Here is a 27,697-nt window from a genome sequence, read left to right as displayed (position 1 = left end):
CAGGCTGCAGTCAGGGGGTTGGATCCCTCAGGGAAGGGAAAAGGTGAGCGGCAATGCAAATGCTCCTCTGATACTCGGCAGCAGCTGTATCAGGGGTGTGGGGCAGGGGGATGCAATCACACACCCAGTAATGCATATCAAGCCCCTTTGGTCCAGTGGCAGACAGGGATGGAGAGCAGCCAGTCGCGGAGTGGACTGTTGTAGGAAATGTCCGTGGAGGAGGGCGGGTGATGGGAGCAGGGGCGGCTCTATGTATTTTGCTGCCCCAAGCACGGCAGTCAGGTGGCTTTTGGTGGCGTGCCTGCGGGAGGTCCGCTGGTAATGCGGATTCGGCGACATGCCTGCAGGAGGTCCGCCGGTCCCGTGGCTTCAGCGTACCCGCTACCGAAGCCGCGGGACCGGCGGACCTCCCGCAGGCATGCCGCCGAATGTAGCCTGCCTGCCGCCCTCACAGCGGCCAGCAGGCCGCGGCTTGCCGCCCCAGGCACGCGCTTGGTGCACTGGTGCCTGGAGCCACCCCTGGATGGGAGCGGGAGCAGATTTCCAGATTGACGCAGAGAGGGAGGGCAGGCGTGCTAGTTCCTGGCTGCAGTGGGACGTCGCCAATATTCTGGGCATTCTGCCTTTCTAGGGCTGGACTGTTCTGCTGCCCCTAACGACCAGGAGGAATAAGGAATCCGGACATAATCCCCAATTTGCATCTTCTGCTTTAACCAAAGGACAAAAGTCCATGCTGGATCAGCCAGTAGAGGGCAGTAGCACCTCACCAAGAACATCCTAGCACAGTCTACTGGTGGATGGGTTCTCTTCCAAGCCATGTGAATTTGGTAAGCCAGGAATGCAATAGGCCCAGTTCTCTTCTCCCACGGCTGTAAGTCAGGATTGACCCTAGTGGAAATCAAAGGGGCTGAATCTGTGTGAAAACCGGCAGAGAAGCAATGGGCCCAATGCACTTACTCTTTAGATCTGCACCGGCGTGTAGAAGACTAAGCTTTGGGAAGAGTTTATCCAAAGTGGATCTTGCACTGCCGTTCGACTGCGACGGCGTTGGATAGCTCTTAAATTAAATAGCTCGTTCGGACGCACGCTGGCTCCCAAACAGCTGTGTGAGAAAAATGCTGCGTGTTTAATTCTGCCCTTTCTTCTCCTCCACTGAGATCTTTTAAAAAACTGATTGTACCCTAGGTTCCCTCATCGTCTTTACCTCAACCTGCACCACAGATGAAAGCTACAAACTGCTTTGTCTTCACTAGGATATTGTATCTTAATAACAGTCATGTTGTGTCCGACCAATGGTCCAGTATCCTGTCTCTGACCCAGACCTTTGGGGGCAGTGTATAGAACAAACAGGGCAATTTTGGAAAGATCCACTGTCTTCCTCTCCCATCTTCTGGCAGTCAGAAGCTAAGGGGCATCCTTGACCACTTGCCTAGTCCTCATTGCTGGACCTTTCCTAGTGGTGTCGTGATATTTTTCTTATTTTCCATCCCTTTCCTAAGCGTGAATCCTAACATTCCGTTAGCGTTTTGATGGCTGCTGTGCATTGCGCTGAAGTTTTCAGAGAACTAGCCACAGTGACTAAGGTTTCTTTCTTGAATGGTAACAGATAATTAAGTGATCACGTTAGCCACCGCAGGGTAAGAACACACACGTCGTTTTGCCCTCGCAAAGAGATTTTACAAGGAGCTTAAGGGTACGACTACAGAGTACACTACGCCCAGACTCTGACTCAGCATCTACTGCCCTGCTATAAGAAGAGTTCACTTTGTATGTAAAACGTATATGCCCCGTGCATCTGTGAACTCTGACTTCACATAACACAGTACGCTGGTCAACTTCCAGTTGGTCAGACCTTTATTATCCAGTCAGGTGTTTTCTCCAAACTCAGGCTGTCTGGCCATTGGTGTGCGCTGTGAGAAATATTACCGTGCCTAGTCTGAAAGTTGAATGGTTGGGGTGGAAGTGATGAAAAGTTACTTTTCACTCTCCAAACGGAAAACGCTACAGCCCTGCAGGCCGCTTGCCGCCTTATAAGGTGTGGTTGTGAGGAGGCCCCTGTGCCTAAGTACTCAAAGAACTTCTCAACTTTTCCAGACGACTGTACCCCTTGCAGGAGTCTGATTTGTCTTGTGTACCCCAAGTTTCCCCTCACTTAACTAGTTGCTTACAAAATCAGGCTAAAAATGCAAGTGTCATAGCACACTACTACTGGAAAAAATTGCTGCCTTTCTCATTTTTACCCTATAATTCTAAAATAAATCAACTGGAATATAAATATTGTACTTACGTTTCAGTGTATAGCATATAGAGCAGTATGAACAAGTCATTGTATGACATTTTAGTTTGTACCAACTTCGCTAGTGCTTTTTATGTAGCCTGTTGCAAAATTAGGCAAATAGCTAGATGAGTTGATGTACCCCCGGAAGACTTTTGCGTATCCCCAGGGATCCACCTACCCCTGGTTGAGAACCACTGCCTTAAATGACAAACCAACCGAAAAACAAACAAACCATCTTACATAGAAAATTGCAGCTCCCCCAGTGAATGCGTAGAGGAGCGAGCCCGAGAAGGCCGGTTCAGATTTCACTACTCTCCCTAACTTGTAGCTTTTGCTTTCTGTAGCAGAAGTGGGGCCCGTTCTTAAAGTTGGAGTTGGCTTTTTTCAACAAAATATGTAGTTTCATCAGCGCTGAACAAGGGAGGAGGGAGAGAAGACCCTGTACCCCCGTGGTTAGGGCATGGACTTGGAATGTGGGAGACCCAGGTTTGCACCCTGAATCAGAGTGACCTGAGATTAAACCAATCTGCTTTGAATGAGGCCGAACAGAGACTTGTCTTCTGCATCCCAGCTCAATGCCCTCCCCACTGCCTGCCTTCCTTCAAAATCTTGAAAGTTGCCATGCGAGGGAATTGTCATCCTCCAGTCAGCTATAGTTAAGGCACAGAACTGGGACACTAGACTGTTCTGTTCCTGGCTCTGCTACAGTCTTCATACGTGACCTTGGCCACGTCACTTAACCATTCTGTGCCTCGGTTTCCCCATCTGTAAAATGGGGCTGATAATACTTCTCTACCGCACACATGAGGATAAATACATGGTGATTGGGGGCCTTATAGGTACTTAGGTAGCTATAATAAATTAGGTGACACACACATTTTTAAGGTCCTATATTTGATGAGCGGCAAGAAACAGTGGTGGGGATTACAGTCCCAGCAAACTGTCCGACTCGTGCGGCAGAGAAGGGGATGGGGTAGCTAGCGATTTCACATGCAGGTTAGTAAGGGGTTTCTTTAGAAAGTATTGTTTTTATTGACATTACAAATTCAGTAGTGGGTGAAGTGAACCCCAGGAAACTGTAGGTCACATTCAGCTTTAGTTCCCTCCTCTTGGAAAAAAGCCGTGAGCTTTATTTCACCCCCTCTGCTCAGGGGATCATGTTCCACCACTTGAAGGAGAAGGGTTTCCTGCGGACGTTGGTGCCGCAATGGACCTCCCCTAATAGGGTGTGGTAGGTGAAAAAGTCATTGATGAAGGTGCAGGTTAGGCCCAGCGGCTCCAGCAGGGAACGAACGTTCTCTTCCAGGCAGCACCGCCCGTCGACGATCGGCCCAAACGGCTTCGGGATGCCCAGGTGTTTCCCCAAGACTATCATGTTCACCTGCAGCCAGGAGAGGAAGGACAGGATGGGAGCACTGAATATACTAACAGCCAGACGCATTCCTTTAAGGATTTCACTGCAGTGTCTTCTGCATAACTCCAGTGTGATGCCAAGAAAGAGATTGCATAGCCCAGTGTGGGGGATACAGTGAGGACTCAGCCTAGAAACTACAGAGTGCAGATGGACTCCAGGCACAAAACTCACCTGCAGATCCAGATTCCCGACACCCCAAAGTTTGGCATAAACCCCTCTGCTACTGAGATTTTTTTTTTTAACAAGGCGTAGTAAATTGACTTGTTATGGCAGGCAGTGCACTGATGAGTCCCACCCAGAATTTGGGGGTTGCTGAATATTTCTGAGCTGAGGATGTCTAAGTCGGGCCAAAGCTTAATGCTGAAATTCTCATAGGCACTAGCTCCCTCTCCTGTTTGTGACTGGGAGAACACTTCCCTTCCCATGCGTACTTGTGTACGGCAGGAGAGAGGGTCCATGCCACCGTCCAACATCCCCGTGGCACCTAGAGCAATTGCCCTCCTGGACAAGGACAATAGGGAAATCAAGGCAATCCTAAATACAATCTAGCAGCTGGAAATGGGAAGGAGCCAGAAACATGTGATCAGGCTGGAGCCCACGAAAGCTTATGCTCAAATAAATGCGTTAGTCTCTAAGGTGCCACAAGTCCTCCTGTTCTGAGTGTAATTTCTACAGTTCCTGACTGATGGATAAAAGAGTTTTGAGTCACATGGCCTTGCCTGAGCCAATTGGATTGTGTTTAGCCATCAAGTAGCAGAGATGGTCTCCGTTCTTATAGAAAATATTGTACAGTTAATGGAAAGCGACTCCCACGGGTGTCCCTGGCCTTGCTGCAACCAGGGGTAGCTAGTCTCTACTGAGGTCTCCTTGGCTATGCCTACGCTGCAATAAAAACCCGGAGCGCCGAGTCTCAGAGCCTGGGTCAGCTGAGTAGATGTTTGGGCTTGGGCAGGAGCCTGGGCTCTGAGACTCTCCCGCCTCGCAGGGGTTCAAGCCCAAATGTCCACACTGCTAGTTTATACCCCGGTAGCCTGAACCACGTATGCCCAAGTCCGCTGACCCAGGTCAGCCACGGCCCTGCCTCGGCTCTTATTGCAGCGTAAATGTACTTTCCGGATGTGACTGTGCTAGAGGTGGAATTTCCAGTTTGCGGAGACGTACCCACTCTAGCGCTGATAGAGCTAGTGCACTAAAAATAGAAGCGTTGCCGAAATCCAAGGCCCGTGTTCGGGGTGGCTGCCCCAGCCGGCTTCTATTTTTAGCAGGCTGGCTCGATCAGAACTAGCGTGGGTACCTCCTTCTAGCTCCAGCGTGGACGTCCCCAGCGTGGCAGAAGAGAATGCTTTTGCTGCTCTGCATAGACAGGAGGCAACGCTTCTTAGGCAAACTCTAATGCATCATTTCAGGATCCACTTTTATTTTCAGCTGTTTTTCCATTATGAATCACCGATTATCATGGCGGTGCCTGGGGGCTAAGAGCAGGACCCCACTGTGCTGGGCGCTGTCTGAACACAGCCCCTACTCTGATGCACTCCTGACAAAGGGCCCAACCTGAAGTCAATGGAAAGGTGCCCGGTGACTTTAAATGAGCTTTGGAGTGGGCCCAGAAGACGGCCGGGCACCTAAACGAGGCAGTGTTGTCTAGTGGAAAAAGCAACTATTCCCAGTTCCACCCCTTGCTTGCTTGGTGACCCTGAGCAAGTCTCTTCCCCACTCTGTGTCTTCCTTTTCCCCATCTGTAAAGTGGGTGTAATGATACTGGCCTCCTTTGTAAAGTGCTTTGCGATCTCCTGATGAAACGCACTAAGTATTGTTAATTAAAGCACCATTGCCAACCCTAAGATGAGTCAGCACATGGACCCTCCTCCCCCCAAAAAACCCCAAATCCCATCACACTGGCTTAAAAATCATGCAGTTTTTTTTAAATAAAAACTGTTGACTTTTTTGGGATTTGCCTCTGTCTTACAAGCCATTAGGGGACTTCACATGTTCAGCTTTCCTTCACAACCATGAGGGTTACGCAGTGAAAAAGCAGAGATTCTCATGCAGTCACTTGACTCCAGTAGTTGGCGCTTTAAGGAAAAACAGCTGCCCCAGAAGAGACCATGCTACTCGCGGTAAAATCGTGAGTCGGCAACAGTGATCCCAATAAAATTGCAAGAACTGACAACGCTGTGAAGGAAGCTGGACTCTGAATGGGCTGTCGGAGGAGGAGGAGGAGGCCTTGTAATGAAGGTTAGCCTTGTACTCAGCAAGGTTTGAATGTTTTCAGCGAAGCCCAGTGCCCGGAGAAGAATCCAGTAGAACTGGATGAAATTTTTCAGGTGAAACTGTTTTTCTGGTGAAAAATGCAGATTTGGTAACACTGAAATTTTTGTGAATTCTGGTTGGTTTGGCCAAATTGGAGAAACAAAACAAAAGTCTGCAGAAACTCTGTTTTGTTTTGACATTTTTTAAATGTTTTGATTTTTTCACTTCAAAGTGACTTTTTGTTGCAAGATTTCCTTTAGTTTTGCATTTTTAAAATCAGAACTATTTAAAAATAGTCTAAAATGAAACATTTCAGCTGAGCCAAAACCTATTTAAGCCCCAGAAATGCAAGAAAACGGAAGAGGCCCTTATTCCCGCGACTCTTACCATGTCTGGGAAGAAAGCACTGGCTTCCTTGTCGATTACCGTGAAGAGCTGGGGGAGGTCGATGATGTCTTTCTCGCTCAGGCCCAGCTCCCGTTTCAGGATGTCTCTGTTCCAGTCGATGCAGGTCTGGGGTGGAAGGACAAGGTCACAAAACTGTTCCTGCTACAGGCAGCCCTGAGAGGAGCAGACTGGAGAGGCAGTGTTTTTGCTGACTGTTCAGTAAGAGATGACGTGGGATGGAAGTAAATTGGGAATCGAAATGGAGAAAGAACCTCGCCTGGAGGGACGGTTGTGGCGGCATGTGAAACCCAAAACCCAGCCATGAAACCAACTCTCCTTGCTAGGGCCTCATATCAGATCTGAGATAAATCGAGGCAGTCTTCCCTAGCTACTTCACTGGTTCTCCAGCTCCACCGTGAATCTGGACACACTCGGCGCTTCCCATGCTCTCTCTCACCTGTCCCGAGAGTTGCAGTGCAGTAGCCTTGACCTGCTCATTGTCAAACACAGCCATTTCTGCTACTTTGGCCACAAAGCCACCTCCTCTTCCCTTCATAAATGACCCATTTTTTACTCAGTACTTCATCCCCTGTGAGCTAGATCATGGCCTGTTGTGAGTAAAAACGGGACAGTCTGAGTGCAAGAATCTCAAAAAAGGCAGATTTTCTTAGCAGTGGCCAAATCCCATTTTCAACGTGGCTGTGTGTATTTTGAGCAGCGCCCTTACAGCAGCCTCTCTAGGCCACATCTCCAGTCTGCCACGGACTGCTTCCAACCAGGCATGTTCAGTAAGGTTCTCACATGCAACAGTGATCGGTTCTTACACCGGCACCTAGATGGAGAGAAGGCTCAATCGGGTTACCAGAGTCCTGCATCCAATATTGCTGAGTTATTGCTCTGTCTCCTGTCCCTACCTGAACATAGTCGTTCTCCCTCCTCAGGGTTTCATTGGCCAGAATCTCATCTATTGTTGTGGTGGTGACTGTCTCTAACTCTGCAAGAAGAAAGAAATTTAACAGATGAGTGAAAATTCATGCGTTAAGCAGGGATGCACGTGGGTTACATGTACATCTGTAGATGGATCTAAGAGCCTCATATCAGCTGGTCAGAAAATGGTTTCTTTTTCTCAGGGGAAGTTGTGACAAAGTGTCATTTATGTCAAAATTTTTGACGTGGAAAATTTGAATACCAAAAAATTAAAACTCAAAAAATATATGCTGCTGTCATGCCTCATGGTGGTTGTAATTCAGGTGCCTCAAACTCTCATTCTCCTCAACTGATTAGGTACCTTGGAAGGACTACATGTCCCATGATGCACTATGGTCTCCCCTCTTGGAGAGAGGAGGCAGTGCATCATGGGACCCTCTGACCATGGTGTAGCCTGGGAGATGTAGTTTATTCCAGGAGCCTAGTCTATAGAGAAGATTTGGACATGAGGCACCACACAGCACAACCAAATAGAAATTTTACCTTTTTCTGGGGGAATGGGAGGGGGGGGGAAATGAAAAATCAAAGTTTTCTGTGGATAAACTTTTTCCTCAACAAAATTTCTTGTAATTGAAGATTTTCTGTTAAAACAGTTTTGACAGGAAGTTTTTCAGCAGCTCTTTGCTGAGCTGTCCTGTGCCCGTCGAACAGCTTGTTGAAGCAGGTCTGTTCACCACAGGCGGAAACTTCCGGATGGTTTGTTCTAATGTGTGAAGTGGTGCAGGAGAGAAAATAAAGCCGAGCTATCCTACCTTCAAACAGCCTGGCTTCTCCATAGCCCTCTTCCTGCTTCTCTCTGAAGAGCTTGTAACAAGCAGTGGGGCTGGCTAAGAGCAGCCGGAAACCCTGTCGAGAGACAAACCAGTTCAGTGACCGATCTTTGCCATTCACTCACGTTGCACGTTACAGACCCTCTGCCCAGGGGGTTCAGTCTACAAGGAGCAGTTGCAATAGTCTGGATCAACAGGTGTGGCACCCACGCTCCTTACACTCTCCCTGGAGCGAGGTAAATTCATCTTGGAAAAGAGGGATCTTGCAGAGGAGAGTTCCACATGTTTTTACCTCCCTTAAAATGTACAGGTGTTTAGAAAGCACGTGGCAGTGCTGGAGCAGACGTGTGCTCTGGGGGCTTGAGGATGGAACTGGAATTCAGGAACTTCAAACTGGACACTGACTTCTTCTTTGGCATGTGAGTAAGTTACAGTTTATGCCTTAGTTTTCTTACTGGTAAGAGTATTTGCCTGCGTAGTTCACAAGCTGTTGTGAGGCTTCAGCACATCGTCAGCCAGATCCTCAGCTGGTGTAAATCAACAGAGCTCCACTGAGTTCAGCCTGATCTTCTCCAAGGCATTATAACCACCACCCCTAGCCCCCAAGCAGCCTCTCATACCCCTTCCCCCTGAGTGCTTGTTCAAGGGGAGGGTGAAGCAGAAGCTAAGTCCTTGTTTGCTGGGGCCCAGCTGGGCCCCTGTGTTCACACACGCACTGTGCACGTGGACACGTTCTGAATCATGAGGCGGTTGGTCTAGCTCCTACAGCACCATGTCGATGTTGTTACCATCCCAGACACGGTTATGCCTGGTTTGGTGCTAGACACCTTCTAAGGAAACTCGGTCTCATGGAAAAGAAGGGACAGCCGGTCCCAGACGTCTCCCTCAGCGCGCGGCACCCGCCTGCCCGGGGCCGGTCCCGGACGTCTCGCCCAGCGCGCGGCACACGCCTGCCCAGGGCCGGTCCCGGACGTCTCGCCCAGCGTGCGGTACCTGTCTGCCCGGAGCTGGGACAAAGCTGAGGAATTCATCGACGTGACCCACACACAACCAGTCGACGTAGAGCTCCACGGGGGGCTGCACTTTCTGGGCATAGAGAAAGTCCCTGACGGCCTTTGTCATCCTCCTGCCACCAACCCTAGAGGCCACAGGAAAGAAAGAGAAGAACCAGACACATTCTTCAGTTAAGAACAGAATCTGGACACAAGGTGGACAAGGCCAAATTAAGGCATAAATGTCACAGGCTCATGGCTAGGCCCCCCACCTCCCCAGGAAGTCAGATGAAAGTAAGTTTCTAAGCTCTCACGGCTGCAGAGGAAAGCTTGAAAACATGAGGTGAGTAACTCATGCAGGGACGTCTGCCTGAGTTTGCCGAGAACCTGAAACAACTGCTCTGAGAAGAACAGCCCCGTGCATCTCAGTGAGGAGCTAACTCCATGACCGGCTGATCTGGGGGCCCCGCCCAGCCAACGACCGTGAGTTTGGCAAGAGGAGAAGAGTGCAGCAGTTCTGGGCTAGTCACATACCCGACCACTCCTGGGGTAAGTACTGGGGTGGGGCGGGGGAGGTAGTTAGGAGAGGGTTACTCTTACTCCCTGCTTGGAGTGAGGGTGGCCTGCCCTGCCCTCCCGCAGAGGCAGGAGAAACCCCATGAAATGGAGATGGGACACGGGCCCCCTTGTCATGGGGTTCCTGTGACCCCAGATTCCCTTCATCTAGTACTAAAGGCTGATAAACTCTAGATCAGTGGTAGGTGTGTCATTGCTAACCTGACCGCCCCATGCAAAATGTAAACACTACTTCGTGGTTTACGTAATACATTGCCAGGAAGCTGAGGCCAACAACTCGAATTATCCTGAAATCGTCTCAGCTGCACCTTGTCTAATGTGTGCCTAGAATCCGCCTCCATTAGGCCAGGGTTCCTGGTGATGCTGCTTTACTTGGTCGCTTCCGCCAAGGGCTTGCAGCCTGTCTTTTCATTAGCTATGGCTGTGCAGCGGCCAGCACGGGACTTAATCTCTAGGTGTGCCTAATCTTGCCTTAGCGCAGGGGGTGGACTAGATGACCTCAGAGGTCCCTTTCAGCCCCACATGTCTATGGTTCTACCACGGTTGTATGCAGTGTTGTTGTAGTCGTGTTGGTCTCCGGCTATTAGAGCGACAAGGCGGGTGAAGTAATGTCTTTGATCTCTTCCTCAAGTTCTGTGTATGGTCGATTGGGCCCTCCAGGTTCTCCCAGCACGTCCTCCTCACCTCAGCAGAAAGTGCTGCCCCTGTGTATGGTCGAAAGCATCTCTCTCTCATTGGGGAACCCACCAGGACCCTTGGTAAATTGTTCTCATGGTTAATGACGCTCACTGTTAAAAACTTATCCCTCATTTCCAGTCTGAATGTCTGTGGCAGCCCCAGCACCTACGTTGCAAGGACACACACAAAATGCCTAGGCCAAATATGGAGCAAAGCTCATTTTTTAAGTGATCCCACATCTCAATGTGGCCAGCTGATAGAGTCACGGTAGAAGCCTGGACATAATTATTGCTTGACCACACACTGATTAGCTCATCAGATGCTTCTGGGTAGCTTTATTGGATACTAGTTGCAGGATATTAGGCATCAAATAAGGGATGTCCGTTAAAAGGTAGACCCAGTGTTTAAAATACTTGGACGTCCCTGTGGTGCATGGCATGTCATGAGGTACTTCTGTCAGCTTTTTGGGACAGAGACCAGCTTTTTGTTTGCTATTTGTACAGCACCTAGCACATTGGGATCCTGGCCCAAGACTAGGGCTCCTGCATCCTACCACAATGCAAATAATAAATTATAATCCTGATTAGTGGGTGCTCCACCAGTGTAAGACAGTTCTGTGATGAATTAAGCGAAGGACTGCAGCAGTAGGCATGGAGGAATTCGCTAGTTCCTGCCGCCGACTGTCTGCATAGGAACGAGCAATTCAGTCGTTAAATATCCGTCTTGCTGTGGGATGGGAGTAGGTTGTACCCCTTTCTCTGTGTGTCTATATCCAGAGCTGCCACTTTCCCTACTGCCATGCTTCCCTTCATCCTCTGCTCCCCTGGCACTGATATTCCACTGGTGCACCTGGAAAGCTGTAGCACTTGTAACTTTGTCTTGTTGCCACAACGACTCCTATTGAGCTCAGCTGGGAGGAGATGCTGACCCCCTAGGCGCATGCGGTCCCGAACCACGCTCACGCCTCTCACCTGGGGAAGCTGCTGCCAATGAGGATCCTCCCCAGGGGATACTCCTTCCTTCTGACGGTCACTGGAGGGCTGACTTCCAGGTTCCCAAAAGAGTCGAGGCCGGAGACCGTTTCATTATAAGGTTCTCGGGTCACGTAGCCAAAATCGGGGCCCTTCCGGGGAACAAGAGGACAATGAAATTGAGAACAGTGAATTGCGTAACTCAGACGAGGTGAGGCCCAGGCCTAAAATGGGTATGCGGCACAAGATACATTGCACCCTGCTGCGATTGAAGCAGTTAAAGTCGCAGCCTCGTGGGGCTGGTGTTGGTGCTAAAAGCTCTGTCTGGAGTGGCCAAATAAAGAGGCACCATGGTCCAGTGGACTGGGTACAGCATGGCAAGTCAAACCTACATTATTCTATTCCCAGCTCTGCCACCAACTCCCTGTAAGACCTTGGTTGAGTCACTTTGTCTCTGTGCCTCAGTTTCCCAATATGTAAAATGAAGGCATGCTCCCCTCACCCTTTGCAAACGACTTGAGGTCCGTGGACGGAAAACCCTACAGAGGCCTAGGCTTAGTATTTTGAATACAAGTTAACAGGGCTGCACAACTGGCTGTGAAGAACAGAATCTGAGTTGGTCCTACAGCCCTCCAAGGAGTCAGAATTCCATCGCAGGGGCACGGAGCTGGACGGAAACGGGATTTTCTATTTCACCAAAAATAACACACCAACATTTTCTGCTAAACAAAATGACCCCAAAAAGTTTGTTTCGGGTCGATCAAAACATTTTGATAAAATCCCCAACATTTCATGTTGATTTTGACCTTTAACTTTAAACAAAAATTATACACCTCTACCCCGATATAACGCTGTCCTCGCGAGCCAAAAAAATCTTACCGCGTTATAGGTGAAACCACATTATATCGAACTTGCTTTGATCTGCCGGAGTGCGCAGCCCCGCCCCCCCGGAGCACTGCTTTACCGCGTTGTATCCGAATTCGTGTTATATTGGGGCAGAGGCGTATTTAAAAAAGAAAATGGATTTAGTCTTGGAAAGTTCTTTCAAAATGAAAAATTGAAATGTTCTATTCTGAAAAACACTCCATTCCATTTTTTAAATGAAATCTAGTCAAAATCGATGCATTTTTCAAAATGTCTCAATAGCTGGAAAAATGCATTTTCTGCCCACAAAACCCAAAGCCTTTCAACACAAACTTTCCAACGAGTTGGTGTTAAATTGAGTGCTGGCACCGCTAGACAGCGTCACGTACCAAGATGCTCTTAAAAGGGAAGTCCTGCAGCTCTCGGTCCCTGGGTGAGTCGAAGACCACGGGAAACATTTTATGGGGAGCCTGCACGTAGCCAAACTCCATCTCGTCCTGTTAGAGGGGACAAAGAGAATGGCAAATAAACAGCCAGCCAATACGGGGCTTCCACCAGAACCTGCAGAATTGATTGCTGTCGATTTGGATGGGCTTTGGATCAAGCCCACATGGGATTGCTGTTGTACCACTGCTGAAAAGACCCTTTTGCGGCAGCTTAGAGACCAGGCACGTTCTTCACTTCGTCCTAGTGTGTTCTGGTGCTCAGTGCTCTGCACTGAGTGACTGACAGCCGTGTCACAAGGGCACAAAACGCCACCCGGCAGCCATCAATGACTCCGCCAGGCAGCAGAGACGCAGGGCCCGTGCATTTGGCTTTCCCGCTCCCGGCGGTCTGACCTGGATCCAGCGGTCGTTCCGGTTCTCCACCTCTGGGCAGATGGTGAGCTTGCAGCGGGCTTTTCTGGCGAGTTCGCTCACGGCTTCTACAAAGTCGGCGTTGTCGCTCACGCTGGGAATGAAACGGGGGAGGAGAGTGAGGCCTAAACTAGGGGACAGACACACACTCTCCCGCCACCCCAAAGAAAGCCCGTCACTGGGGAGATCCCAGAAGGCCCAGGTCAAACAACAGTGGGGAATGGATTGGGCGACCGTTATTTATCCAACAGGGGATTTAGTACATTAACGAGGCGCTAATCGGCTTGGTGCCTGAGAGTAGCCGAGCCCCTTTTCTGGGTCTCAAGAGGGAATTTTTCACCCATCAGTCTCACGACCACCACTTGGGGCTTTTGGCCCAGGTGTTCTTGCCCTCCCATGGCACAAGGGTGTGTTGACGGAAACAGTCCAAGCGATTCCAGACATGACAGGACCAGGGACAGTTGTAAGGTCTCCACAGTCTGACTTCCCCACGCGCCCAAAGAGGCCCATCCTAATATGGGCTGGGTCCCCGAGTAGAGGTCTTTGGGGGCAGCCTCTTCCAACCTGGCTTGCTCTTAAATCCCAGTTAGGCCCTGGGGGCTTGATCCAAAGCCCATCGAAGTCAACGGGGCTACGCACGTGTTTGATGTTACGCGTGTGCTGAAGGGCTGCGCTGGACCGGGCAGAGGGCTCAGCACCTTGCAGGATCAAGCCCCTGGGTAGAAAACGACAGCTCGGCCCATTTCCCCATGGCAACTGACCCATCCGGGCCTTACCTGCAGACAAAGACCTCCAGAGGCCGCTGAGTGTTGGGGGTCATTATCCAGGGAGCCATGTGGAAAACCACCGTGTCTGTGAAAATCGGGGTCTCGGGAAGATTCTATGGGAGGAAAAAAACCAAGGGGTGATTGATGGATCTTAGTCCAACTTCAAAGTCCTCTGTGGAGGGCAAAGTGATGCCTTTTATCTGTCCCTTTGCTGCTCCCATGCATTTTGGCCCTTTACCCACTGTAATTCAAGTCTCTCACATGGACATTCAGCGCCTCTGCTCAGAAGGAAGGGGAGGCTCAGGCCTGGCTCAAATGGCAGGAGACCTCGATTTAGTTGCTATCCAGAAGCAGTTTCCTCCTGTTAAGTGTTTTAGCATCAAAACCATGGGCTCAGCTGGGGTAGCCCCTCATCCAGCCAGGACATTTTTGCCTTCCCCCACCAGTGTTATGGCCCCCAGCATGGGTCAAACCAACGACCTTTGCTGCTAAAGCCTGCTATCACTTCAGCTAAAGAAGCAACTCCGTTAGTTGGCGGCAGTTGTAGGTAGTTATCCCCTAGTGAACTGGCTACTAGTTGTGGCCACGGCACACACTCTTTGCCAGCGTGTTTCGTTAGTACCGAGGAGGTTGGCACAGAGATCTCCATAGCAACAGTTATGGACCAAGCTGCCCACTGGGAGAGCATACCACTCATTTACCCCGTTGGGCTTTGAGACGGCGGCCGGCCCTGCTGGTTTTAGGGGCTGTGGGATGTGTTGTTCCGATGCTGTTGAGTTTCGATTCCCTCTCCCCAAGCCCTCCAACAAGCCTGTCTAGAAGCAGCTTTTCCTTTGGACGACCCACCAGAGACATCAATTCTGCAAAGGCTAATCCTGCCGGCTAGCAGCCAGCGGCCTGGCACCAGCTGCAGGACTCCAAAGCTGAACCGTTCCATGACTGAAACACCCAGCTCAGAGGAGGGGGACACGAGCCCTTCAGTCCCCAGGCCTCGATCTCCTACACCCACGCTGTACGGTGCTCTGGCCTCCTCCAGTGATGGTCAGGCCACGTGCAGTGGCTGACAGGCCTACCTCAGCCCTGGCTGAACCTTCGTAGAGATTCAGGCTTTAAGATCCAGCGGGCCGAGGCTCAGCCCTTGCAGCTGCTGCGCCACCGAGGGGTGTGGTGGACAGGCAGCACTCCCGCTAGAGAAGCCGCCCTGCGGCGCTTTTGTTCTCTCCAGCCCAGATAGGCGCAGGCCAAGTGAGCTCAGCGGCTTACTGTACCTCAACCGGGGCATCCAGCAGCGTGACGTGGAAGGCAACCAGCCCGGAGAAGTCAGCGTCCGGGAAGGCCAAACCCTCCACATAGAAGGTGTCCTCTTCTTGTCCGCTGGGACGGTCCACGACGTAGGAGAGCTCATCTGACCCCAGCACGTGCTCGTACTGGTGGAGAACGTCATCGCCTATGAATGTAGAGGAGTTTACTGACCTGTCGGGGGAACCACACTGAGCACAAGGGAGCGAGCAGAGGTAGCGCGGCTGTTCCCAGCCCCTGGGGATCAAGCTTCCAGACGTGACAGGAAGTGCATTGTTGGACGGTTGGACTAGACCTTGTGTAGGGCCTTGTCTACATGGAGAATTAGCCCCAGCAGTGTAGCTGCACCGGTGCAAACCCGTCATGGAGACAGGCGATGCCATGATTTGCAGTAGTGGACCGAATTCCTCGCACAGGAGTTAAATCCACCAGTGTAAATTGCAGCCTACACTGGTGCAAATACACCAATGCTAGCAACTGGGGCCAGTTTTCAAAGGCCAGAGGGATTAGACTTAGTCTGATGACTTCAATCACATGAGAGATGCTTTACCGGCCTGGAAGCGGTCTTGCTGGCTTTGCATCAGCCTCTAGTTTGGACTGGAATTTACAAGAGGAAAGGCCAGTGGATAGAGGTGATGTTACCCAAAGGCCTGAAAACAGCTTCGTAATCTTTTAGAGCTAGACAGAGAGCATCCAGTCAATGGTAGCTTTGGGATTTCAGAGGTGAACCAGCCCCATCAGCTGCCCAATGTATTTGGTTGGACGAGTAGTTTTCCGGGGATGGGTTTGAGAACTGAACATAGAGTGCTGGGTCACGTTATTGAATCTGCTCCTGGACTGGATAACTGATACAGGAGCCTAGCTCATGACAAACAGTGGGCCGTGCATTTCAGCTCTGAATTCATGACACTTTCAGGATGGGTGAAGCATTTCAAAGCCCCCCAGGAGTCGCTGAATGTTCACAATGAATAGTCGGACCCTACGAACAGCAGCAGGACAGATTGGAGGGGTTTATTCACCATTTATTTCCCAACCTGCTATCTCCCCCCACCCCATTATTACAGCAGAACCCAGGGACAGCCCCAGTTTTGATCATTGTATCCATTTACACAGCCCGGGGTGCAGTCGCACCTAGCAGCTTACTGACGATATTTAAGAGGCATCACCCAAACTGAGCTGGGCCATCTCCTTTTAACTCCCCAGCTCAGTTTGGGACTGACCAGGAAGGAGACAGAGCTCTTACCTCCCTTCTCCCCCCGTGGTGAGGGAAGCCTGGGTAGAGCCAGGAGTCTGGGACAGCTTGTGGACAGGACGACCGGACCCAGGGAGTCGGGTTTGAACACAGGCCCTAAACAGAAAGGTCGGGTGCCAAAGCCTCATCGGCCAACCCTATGTTGACTTCTTGCTTTTCTCTTACTTTGGGGACTTGTAGAAGTAGGGGCATTGCCAGCAGATCGGGGGACGTGATCATTCCACTCTATTGGACATTGGTGAGGCCTCATCTGGAGTACTATGTCCAGTTTTGGGCCCCACACTACAAGAAGGATGTGGAAAAATTGGAAAGAGTCCAAAAATTATTAGGGGGCTGGAGCACATAACTTACGAGGAGAGGCTGAGGGAACTGGGATTGGTTAGTCTGCAGAAGAGAAGAATGAGGGGGGATTTGATAGCTGCTTTCAACTACCTGAAAGGGGGTTCTAAAGAGGATGGATCTAGACTGTTCTCAGTGGTGGCAGATGACAGAACAAGGAGTAATGGTCTCAGTTGCTGTGGGGCATCTGGCACACTAGCAGGGGTGGTGTCAGGACAAAGTCTGGCCCGGCAGCACTGCAGACACCCATAATGGACAGCAGTGACATTTGCTTACACTAGGATGTTGCACTAAAAGTATGTTAAGGTGTCATGGAGGAGTACTCAAAAAAAGCAGAGAAGTGCAACAGTTAAGAACGACCAGATACCCTTAACTCTGTCCCCTTCTGTATCATCACGGCACTGCACTCTGGCCATGAGCCTCCAGTGCTGCTCAGGAGCGTCCTGGAGTGCAAAGAGGGCCTGTGAGTTCCCCCACTCCAGGGGTAGGCCACTGTTTCTCAAACAATACAATAGAAAACCCCAACTGTGCAAACATCCAGGCACAAGTTAAAGCACCTGAATGGTCCCACTTGAGTCAATGGAAGTATTCACACGCTTCGAGCTGAGCCTGAGAGTAATAGGGTAGTCTGCCTCTTTAAGGGCCGGGGCCCTGGGACCTCCCACCCCCAGCCCTGTTTGGGGATGGAGTCTTTTTCCAAACAGGGAGGGGGATGAGCAGACCCAGCTGGGAAGCGGACAGGAGATTCCTTGTCCTGTCCAGGCCTGAGCGCTGCTGGAGGGATGCCGACAGGCCCTGGAGTAGGAGGGAAGACGCTGGGAAAAGCCACTGAAGCCTGGTTTGGCTGGAGGAATAGCTTTCTTTTGATATGCTGCGGGGTTTGTGCCTGAAGAATAAAACCATGCCCTGCAGGAAGGGCCGGACCAGCTTTGGGGCCTGTTGTTGGTCTTCCCTGAGCTGGGGAGCCAGGCCAGCAGCGTGCCGTATGTGGAAGTGTTTGCGAGACTGGGGAGAAAGTGTGGCGGTAAATGGACCTGGATGCAGAGAGCAGCCTTCCTGAGGGGAACAGCTAACTGAAGGGCAGAGTTAGAACTCGATCCTGCTCCCCTTTAAGTCAGTAGCAAAGCTCGCACGTGCTTCACAGGGAGCAGGAGCAGGTCCTTGGATGGATTCAATATTCCAGCCAATTTTTACTACCTCCCTCTTCCGCTTGCTGTGTAGCAGGCTGTTGAAGTGTTACCGCTCTCCAGAGTAGGTTATCGGGTCATGCAAGACTGCATTGTAACGCAGCGGCACACAGGCAGAGAGAATTCTAGACCAGGGGTCGGCAACCTTTCAGAAGTGGGGGGCCAAGTCCTCATTTATTCACTCTGATTTAAGGGTTTGTGTGCCAGTCATACATTTTAACGTTTTGAGAAGGTCTCTTTCTACAAGTCTGTAATAGAAAACTAAACTATTGTCGTAGTAAAGTAAATAAGGTTTTTAAAATGTTTAAGAAGCTTCATGGGGGGAGGAATAGCTCAGTGGTTTGAGCGTTGGCCTGCTAAACCCAGGGTTGTGAATTCAATCCTTGAGGGGGCCACTTAGGGATCTGGGGCAAAATCAGTACTTGGTCCTGCTAGTGAAGGCAGGGGGTTGGACTTGACCTTTCAGGGTCCCTTCCAGTTCTAGGAGATAGGTATATCTCCATATACTATTATTATTTTATTATTTAAAATTAAATTAAAATGCAGATCCCCCTGGACCGGTGGCCAGGACCCGGGCAGTGGCAGTGCCACTGAAAATCAGCTCGCGTGCCGCCTTCGGCACGCGTGCCATAGGTTGCCTACCCCAGTTTTAGACACTCAGCATGTCTCGGCCCGGAGCTGTAATTCCAAGCCCGCAGCAGCCAGAAGGCCAGATACTCACCCCGAGCGTGGAAAACACCCACTTTGTCTGCGTCTGACACGGAAATGTGAAGAACCAACTTGTGGTCATCAAAGATTGCATCGGGGCCTTGAGTTCTCAAGATCATACATGACATGTCCCGAAGGTCTGAGAGTAAGAGGAGACCAAAAGAGAAAAGAGTGGGGCTTATTAAAGGGGCTGCTTTCAGATTTGGATCATCACGTCTCTGGAACCTAACGTTCAGCTACTGCCTATCAGCCTAGTCCCACCAACGTCAATGTACACCCACTGAGGATCTGGTCCATAGTGTATGTGATCCCCCTATAGAAACTCTACCTCTCAGGTAATGCTATGTCTGATAGGACCCTTGTATATATACACCGACTGTATCAAAGAGGGATGGGGAAATGATTTCCCGGAAATCGCTTCTTCTGGGCTGGTGCTAAAGGAGGAAATTGCAGCTCATTCTGAAGCTATGAGGTTAGAGCATTGGAACACGGGACCCCTGTGCTTTGCCCACCCCCATCAGTTTCTGTTGTGTTCCTTTTTTCAGGTGTGGGTTAGGGAAGGCTGTAAGCTCTATTGTCAAGCCAGGTGTCTCTTCTTTAGCATTGGAGAGACAGAGGTGACCCTCCAAAAATCAAAACTAGAAGTGGTTGGATACCCAAGAGAGAGAAGAGGAGATATGCCCCCTTGGCTATTCCATTCAACAGGGTTATTTTTAAGAGACTTGCGCCTTAAGGTTAGTAGCATCACAAAGTAAAATAAACGCCCCTGCTTATCTTGAACATGCTCTTCCATAAGAGGCACCCAACATCTAGGCTTCCCTAGAAGGTAGACCAGCTATAGGTTGAAAATTGACCTACGCTCGAGCAGTCTCATTACATGACCAGTCACAGGGCTCAGTTAGAGGGTTACACTTCTTACACAGCCACTTCGCAAACATTTTTGCAGTTCCTATGATATCATCGAGATACCTTGGATGTGCCTGGAGCCGTGTTCGGAATAAGCAAGACATCCTGATAAGCGGCGGTTACAGTGGACTACCTGGGCATTTTCCGGGTACATGTTTTATAGCTCTACTGGTAGCAATTCATGGATGTGGGCCATGAAATTCCAGGCCTAGCTCTGATGAGTGGAGCCCATGACCACTCCTTGGGCTAGTGTCCAGTGTTCATACCCTCACTACTCCCTTTTATATAGGTGTAGTTTCTTCTTAGGACTCAGCTAACATCTTGCATTCTGGCCTGGCCTGACCTGGCTGGAATTTCAAACATTCTGCATCATCTGATTAATGCCCATTCCAAAAGCAGTGCTCCATTCCCAGCCAGTACCTGCGTACGATCGCACACAGAAATCCATGTTGTCCATATCCGAGGACTTTGGGTCGTCCCTATCACAGTTCACTAGCAGGATAGCTCCTTGCCCATCTGGGCCCCACGTCCACTCTCTCTGCAGAGGCAGGACAAAGACAGGCTTGGTACGGAAACAAGGAACAAGACCAGAGAGCTGGAACCCAATTCTTTTCACTACCAGAGTAATAAAAGCCAAGAGGACAGGCATGTGACATAGCTGCTTCCTGTTGTGCTAGCCCCTCTGGAAACTGTTTCCTCCCAGCTGTTCTCCACGTTACCCAGTCCCAACTCAGAAATATATGAACTTCACACACATACAATGTTGTAAGGCAAGTGCTGTGGTTTGAGCATAGGACTGGGACCCAGGGTCCTACTGATACAGCTGGGTGGAGGACTGTCTTCCCATCCCAGGAAAATTTCTGAGATATCAACAATGTTTGTGTCAATTGAAACACTTCAATCATTTAGAAACATTTTGGTTACTCCTTTTACTATAATTAGCTTAAATTTCTACATGAAACCCAGAAAACTAATATTTTTCATCTTGGAAATGTCAAAACCAAATGTTAACAATCTCCAAACTTTTCAGACTTTTTTTTCCCCAAGGCAAAAAAATTGTCAAAACTGACCCTTTCCTGTGAAAAGTTTGTTTTGATGAACTGACATTTTCCAACAACAAAAAATCACTTAGGGCTTGTCTACACAGGGACACTCAGGAAAATTAATCCAAATTAACTAAAGGTGTGAATTTTAAATCGATTAGTTAAATGCATTAAACCCCTTTGTAGAAGCTCTTATCCCTAATTAATTCAGTTTTGTTGAATTAACTTCCAAAGTGAATTAATAAATTGAATTAAGGCCACTTTAATTCTGAATGAGCGTGTTCACACAGGGGTTTAATGTCGTTTAACTAATCCACTTAAACTTCACACCTTTAATTAATTCAGATTAATTTTCCTGAGCCTCCCCATGTAGACAAACCCCTAAATAACACTGTTGTAGCTTCTTTAATGCTCCCTGCAGGTCACCTGCTGGTGCTCTAGGCTGCAGCCCACAGTACTAGATAAACCATGATCCATAGCATGTCTCCTTTACTCTCGATACTTTGCTGGGGAGCTCTGGGATGCTCAGCTCAGAATTTACTCAGCCTACTGGTCTCCCTTATTGGGTACCAAGATGAATCATACTTACCTTATCTGTTGTTTTCCGCTTCACCGCCCCACTGCGAGTTGTATCAGCATCCAGGGAGATGTCTGCAATGGCACAAGAGAAGGAGACAACCCATCAGGCTGGAAGGCACTGAGAACCAATGGACTGGACTTGACCATGTTCTAGCCAGGCTTGGGATCTTCAGTACCAAGAGCAGAGACAAAGGGGGATCCTTCGGTGGGTATGTGCCATTATAAGCTTCTTTAAAAGTGGGCAACCCCCATAGCCACAGGGCAAAACAAGGCCTGGACTGAACACAGCTCAATGGGGAGAGGTGTGAGTGACAAGGGAACCGGTCTCTGTTGAAGCATGGGGCTCAGATTAGCTAGCCTGTCCCTATAAGCAGGGCTGCTTAAAAGTTTTCCATCAAAACTGTCTTTGACTAAATAAAAGTATTCACGAAAAGCATTTGCTTTCCACCGAACATTTTGATTTTTTTCCTTGAAAAACAGAACACCCAAAAACTGAAATAGTTCCAATCGGTGGGAATGCTGCCATGGTGCCTTATGGGAGCTGTAGTCCAAGTGCCTCTTATCCCCATTATCCCTTGTGGTCCAGGCTCCTGGCTGGACTATACCTCCCAGGATGCACCATTGCCAGCGACAGCCATAATGCACCAGCCCCCTCCCCAAGGGGGACACAGTGGTGCTTCCTGGAAGATGTAGTTTAACCAGAGATCCTAGCCTACAGAAGAGAATGAGAGCATGAGGCACCCAAGCTATAACTCCCAGGAGTCACTGTTGCAGCATTTCCAAATGGAAATATTTTGGCTTTTGAATTTCCACTGAAAAATTGAAATTTCTGTGCCCCACTTCCACCCTCCCCTACTCATATTTTTGCCAGCGTACCCAGAAACCAGCATAGAAAACGTGTCCTCCCACCCTCCTACCCAGTGAAGGGAGTGGTACTTTGGGGCTGAGTTCATTGAACAGATGGATTCTTAGGTTCCACTTACCAACACAGGTAAGGTAGAGCATGGCTCTGTGTACAGGAGTCCCCCCATCTTGCCCATAGTATGAAATCCTAACCTGCAAAGACACCACGATCAGCACTACCACTTTCAGGACACCATCGCCTGTAGCGAAGCGAAGAGTAAAACAGATACAGCCTGGGGACAGAACGCTGCCACAGATGAGACCAGAGTGCGAGTCTTGCACATGGTCTTCCACTTTCTACGCTGGGAGCAACCAGGAGTGCTGTGCAGATGACTCCTTCATTAAAATTCACTATTTTAAGACCGAGAGGACGGTCATGTGGCTTGGGACCTGGGCCGGGACTCAGGAGGTCTGGGCTCAATTCGTGGCTCCGTGCCATCAGGCAAGTCCCTTATTCTCTCTGTCCCTGTTCCCCTTCTGTTGAAATGAGGATTATACTTCCTTTAGCCCACTGCCTGTCTTCTCCATTTAGACCAGTGGTTTTCAACCTGTGGTCCGCAGACCCCTGGGGGTCGGCAGATGATGTCTAAGATTTCCAAAGGGGTCTGCACCTCCATTCAAAATTTTTGAGGGGTCTGCAAATGGAAAAAAATCTTGAAAACCACTAATTTAGGAAGCTCTTGTGGGCAGGGACGGTCTCTCAGTGTGTTCGTACAGCACCTTGCACAAGGCGGCCTGTCGGTGCTACTGTAATACAAATACTAATGCAGATTAGAGTCATGTTGCTCCCTTGGGGAAATGCACAACAGGATAATGAGGCTAAATAATAAACAACCCATCAGCACGTAGGACCAAAGCAACAGGTCCAGGCTGCTGAAATGAAGCGGTTTTACAACTGGGCTGTTCTCTCGGTCAGTGAAGTGACGAAAGTCCCGTACGGAAACGCATCGCCCAGGGATTCATGGGATACCCCGCTCAATCTAATGCCCAGGACGTGGGCACCCTTAGCGAGCAGACATCTCACCAGCCAAGGCACAGTGTCTGCTGACCAACTTCAAACACCCTTTTGCCTGGTCCAAGTCCCAAGTAACAGCTCTTTGCTCTTCTGCTAGTGGAAGTTTGACATTGTGTTTTCCAAGGGTGCATTTCCCCCTCCATGACAAACTCACCTTGTTATCATTGACAGCATTGCTCGGTGCCTTCATAGTCACCACCACCTCCACCCCGGCATCCAGGGGCCATCTGGGCACGCACGTCGGTACCTTGGCAACCTGAGGGTTGTGGACAATATAGACGTCAACACCAGGGGTGCCACGGACATCGAACGACGTAGCGTCCTTCGGGGCTGATCTGAGGCAGAGGATGACATTCGGTTACCGTCGCAGCTGGAAATCCCGTCCGCTCCCGACTTCAGCTCCGTGAAGACGCTACGGAGCCAGACAACTACACTGTGGTCATGTGACCACTCCTGTTCTAAGGCGAGAGAATTCCGCGGTAAAGGCAAAGACTGGGGGTGCAGTAGGTGGCACCCACAGAAGCTTCTGCTGTAACCTGCAGGAGTCCGTACTCCATGATGCAGGAGACGGTGCTGTAGGGAGGCAGATTTTATTCAGTATTTTGGTGTGGGCAAGTACAGCTGAGATCTGGTGTCAAAAGCTGCACAAAGGAAACTGATTACAGCAGCAGTTCTCAACCGGGGGTACACGTACCCTTGGGGGTACGCAGAGATCTTCCTGGGGCGCAACTCATCTAGCTATTTGCCTAGTTTTACAACAGGCTACATAAAAAGCACTAGCGAAGTCAATGCAAACTAAAATTTCATCCAGTGACTTGTTCATACTGCGCGATCTACCATACACAGAAATGTAAGTACAATATCTATATTCCAATTGATTTATTTTATAATGATATGGTTAAAAATGAGACCATAAGCAACTCTTCAGTAATAGTGTGCTGTGAGACTTTTGTATTTTGATGTCTGATTTTGTCAGCAAGTAGTTTTTAAGTGAAGTGAAACATGGGGGTGCACACGACAAATCGGACTCCTGAAAGGGGTACAGTCGTCTGGAAAGGCTGAGAGCCACTGGTTTACAGTGCACAAGTAGTCTTACTAGTCCTACAAAACCCAGGGACTACGCTACATATCCATGAGCACCATTAACGATGTACACATATTCACTCCGGTAATATTTCCCCAATTTAGATCAAGTTTTTGACCCACAATTGGGGGACGGGGGGAGTGGGTGGTAGGGACAACCAATTCATTTACACCCGAAGAAAAATACTTAGAGACTTTACCAATCATCTCTGTGACAGACGTGGCAATTTCCTGCAATAGTCTTGGGAAACCTTACTGAATTAAGTATCAGGGGGTAGCCGTGTTAGTCTGTATCTACAAAAACAACAAAGAGTCTGGTGGCACCTTAAAGACTAACAGATTTATTTGGGCATAAGCTTTCGTGAGTATAAACCTCACTTCTTCGGATGCATAGAGTGAAAGTTACAGATGCAGGCATTATATACAGACACATGGAGAGCAGGGAGTTACTTCACAGTGGAGAACCAGTGTTGACAGGGCCAATTCAATCAGGGTGGATGTAGTCCACTCCCAATAATAGATGAGGAGGTGTCAATTCCAGGAGAGGAAAAGCTGCTTCTGTAGTGAGCCAGCCACTCTCAATCCCTATTCAAGCCCAGATTAATGGTGTTGAATTTGCAAATGAATTTTAGTTCTGCTGTTTCTCTTTGAAGTCTGTTTCTGAAGTTTTTTTGTTCAATGACAGTGACTTTTAAATCTGTGATAGAATGACCAGGGAGATTGAAGTGTTCACTTACTGGCTTGTGTATGTTACCATTCCTGATGTCCGATTTGTGTCCATTTATTCTTTTGCGGAGGGTCACCAGCAACTACACACCACACCACAGAAACACCAACCCAGGAACCTATCCCTGTAGCAAACCTCGTTGCCTACTCTGTCCCCATGTCTACTCTGGCAACAGCATCAGAGGACCCAACCACATCAGCCACACCATCAGGGGCTCATTCACCTGCACATCCACTAATGTCATATATGCCATCATGTGCCAGCAATGCCCCTCTGCCATGTACATTGGCCAAACCGGACAGTCCCTCCGCAAAAGAATAAATGGACACAAATCGGACATCAGGAATGGTAACATACACAAGCCAGTAAGTGAACACTTCAATCTCCCTGGTCATTCTATCACAGATTTAAAAGTCACTGTCATTGAACAAAAAAACTTCAGAAACAGACTTCAAAGAGAAACAGCAGAACTAAAATTCATTTGCAAATTCAACACCATTAATCTGGGCTTGAATAGGGATTGGGAGTGGCTGGCTCACTACAGAAGCAGCTTTTCCTCTCCTGGAATTGACACCTCCTCATCTATTATTGGGAGTGGACTACATCCACCCTGATTGAATTGGCCTTGTCAACACTGGTTCACCACTTGTGAAGTAACTCCCTGCTCTCCATGTGTCTGTATATAATGCCTGCATCTGTAGCTTTCACTCTATGCATCCGAAGAAGTGAGGTTTATACTCACGAAAGCTTATGCCCAAATAAATCTGTTAGTCTTTAAGGTGCCACCAGACTCTTTGTTGTTCTTACTGAATTAAGTTTGTGTGTTTGGGGCCCATTGTATTAAATGTATTTTTACATGTGGTTTATGTATTATTGTGGGTTGAGATTGTATGGAGCCTCTTCCTAGGAAGCAGAGGGGGCTTGAACCCCGGGAAGTGTTGTGAACTTCAAAGGACTGTAATGAACAACGTGCCAGACAAGAATGGGCTTTGGGGACAAATAATGTCAAGTGGTTTGCCTGGGGAATCTCTACGGGGAGTTGAATGCAAATTCCCACCTCTGGTTATGCAAAAACCCAGCCTTTGGAAGTTGTGTCCTGAGAAGGAGATCACTGTCTGGTGATTGCCTGTCCTTGGAATCTCAAGGTCAAAGGCCCATGCAGTATAAAGGAAAGATTAATGCTATGTCTGCACGGCTTCATTTACAGCAGCGCCAGCTGCACCGATGTCATGCTTTTGGTGAAGACACTCTAAGCTGACGGGAGAGAGCTCTTCCATTGGCTTAATGACTCCTGCCTTCACGAGAGGCAGTAGCTATGTCTGCGGGAGAAGCTCTCCAACTGCCATGGCACTGTCTACACGGACGCTTAGTCGGTGTAACTTGCGTCACTCAGGAGCATCAATTATTCACATCCCTGAGCAATGTAAGTTGCATCAAAGTGATTTGTAGTGTGGACGTAGCCTGAGCTATTCATGGTGGTGTTAATTCTGAGCTAAGGCTGTTATGTAACCACACCATGGGGGGGAGTTTGAAGGACTGCCTCCTACCAGAGCCCCTGCTGGAGTTGGGGGGTGATCTCTGGTAGGCCTATTAGCACATGTGCAGGATCTTTATTATTTTAATATGTTTTCTCTGTAATGCTTTTACCTTAAGAATGAAGGTGCTTGCTTAGGAAGGACTGTGTGGTAACTTGAGACTGCTGGTAGTTACATTGTTCCTAGCCTTCTAAGAGAAAGCAAAGTGCAGACACTGGCCCATTTAAGCAATCTGGCTTGCTGGGGATATCACAGTATAGGCAGGGAATTCTGCAGCCTGGAAAAACCCCAATCAGGAGGAAGAGAGACACTGGTCTCTGCCTGAGAAAGGTGATGGCTGAGGAGCCAGGAGTGGGTGCCCTCGAGGGACCTTGGGGTGGGGGGGGAACAGAGGTGCAGTTGCCTTAACTTGTGACAACTTTGTTCCCCATTTCTCTGGGTACAGTTGTAGCAGCATGTAGGAATAGACGTTGGTAATACCACATTGGAGAGTGGTAATAAATCTGCCTATAAAGGAAGGCATCGGGTTTGTGGTTGGAATTAGCAATGCTTTCTTATGCTCTGTAAATGCCTTATTCCATGTGGTGGTTTCCTGAGCACGGTTAGAAGACTGGAGGAGTGCAGGGGTGCGTATGGGAATACATGGGTCTTTATCAATCTAAGGGATTTCTATGGCTGACATTGCCGTAGTATCTGAGCGACTCAGACTTTAATGTACAGCGGTGGAACTGAGGCACAGAGAGATGAAGGGTCTCAGAGACTCCGAGGCTTAAGTGATTTAGGAGCCTAAGTCTCATTAAAAAACACCAGGACCTAGGCATAAAGCTGGGAGAGATATCTCTGACAAATAGTTATTTGAGGAAAAATTAAGATTTGGTCCACATGGAAAGTGTTGACAAATTTGACATGACTAGCTTGAGCCATTCACAAAGTGACCAGATGAGGATGAGGCGGTAGCGGTGGTAGAAGGCCGCTCAGTGGTCTTAGCTCAGTGGTGAGGCCCCTCACCTAGGATGTGGGAGACCCACATTCAAAATCCCTATTCTGGAACAAGCCTGCAATGAACTTTTTCAATTCAAGGAAAAGTCTGAAACCTTTCAGATGCAGTTCGACTCAAACCATTTTTTTTTCAGAACTGCCAACGCACCGAAAATCAGTTATTTGCCCAGGTCTGCATCAGAGTCTAAGTGACTTAGGCACTTTTAAAATGATCCCTTAAGTGACTTGCCCATGATTACACAGGAAGTCTGTGGCAGAGAAAGGAATTGAACCTGGGACCAGAAAAAGCTTGCTGCATCTTTCACAGGGGAGGGATAGCTCAGTGGTTTGA

At 49.1% G+C, this 27,697-nt stretch overlaps 1 protein-coding gene across 2 annotated transcripts in view; it reads right to left on the bottom strand.

Moving 5' to 3' along the window:
* Positions 1 to 3,153: 3,153 nt before the first annotated feature.
* LOC128825943 (protein-arginine deiminase type-3-like) overlaps positions 3,154 to 27,697 on the bottom strand; it is a 34,818-nt gene continuing 10,274 nt past the window's right edge. The window contains exons 2-16 of one of the 2 annotated variants that reach the window (XM_054008833.1): positions 23,177 to 23,357; positions 22,088 to 22,160; positions 21,115 to 21,176; positions 19,903 to 20,020; positions 18,590 to 18,715; positions 15,060 to 15,238; positions 13,801 to 13,904; positions 13,007 to 13,118; positions 12,557 to 12,664; positions 11,304 to 11,455; positions 9,080 to 9,224; positions 8,069 to 8,162; positions 7,244 to 7,323; positions 6,330 to 6,455; positions 3,154 to 3,659 (exon numbers count right to left, since the gene is read on the bottom strand). In XM_054008833.1, the coding sequence (XP_053864808.1) occupies positions 3,426 to 3,659; positions 6,330 to 6,455; positions 7,244 to 7,323; positions 8,069 to 8,162; positions 9,080 to 9,224; positions 11,304 to 11,455; positions 12,557 to 12,664; positions 13,007 to 13,118; positions 13,801 to 13,904; positions 15,060 to 15,238; positions 18,590 to 18,715; positions 19,903 to 20,020; positions 21,115 to 21,176; positions 22,088 to 22,160; positions 23,177 to 23,357 (1,894 nt within the window). In that variant the 3' untranslated portion in view covers positions 3,154 to 3,425. The remainder of the gene's footprint in view (positions 3,660 to 6,329; positions 6,456 to 7,243; positions 7,324 to 8,068; positions 8,163 to 9,079; positions 9,225 to 11,303; positions 11,456 to 12,556; positions 12,665 to 13,006; positions 13,119 to 13,800; positions 13,905 to 15,059; positions 15,239 to 18,589; positions 18,716 to 19,902; positions 20,021 to 21,114; positions 21,177 to 22,087; positions 22,161 to 23,176; positions 23,358 to 27,697) is intronic. The other variant, XM_054008834.1, reaches the window with a different exon arrangement.

This window comes from Malaclemys terrapin, chromosome 19 (genome assembly GCF_027887155.1).
Source record: "Malaclemys terrapin pileata isolate rMalTer1 chromosome 19, rMalTer1.hap1, whole genome shotgun sequence".
Classification (NCBI taxonomy): Eukaryota; Metazoa; Chordata; order Testudines; family Emydidae; genus Malaclemys; species Malaclemys terrapin.
Note: the sequence above shows the minus strand (reverse complement) of the source record. Positions and strands in the feature narration are given on the sequence as shown.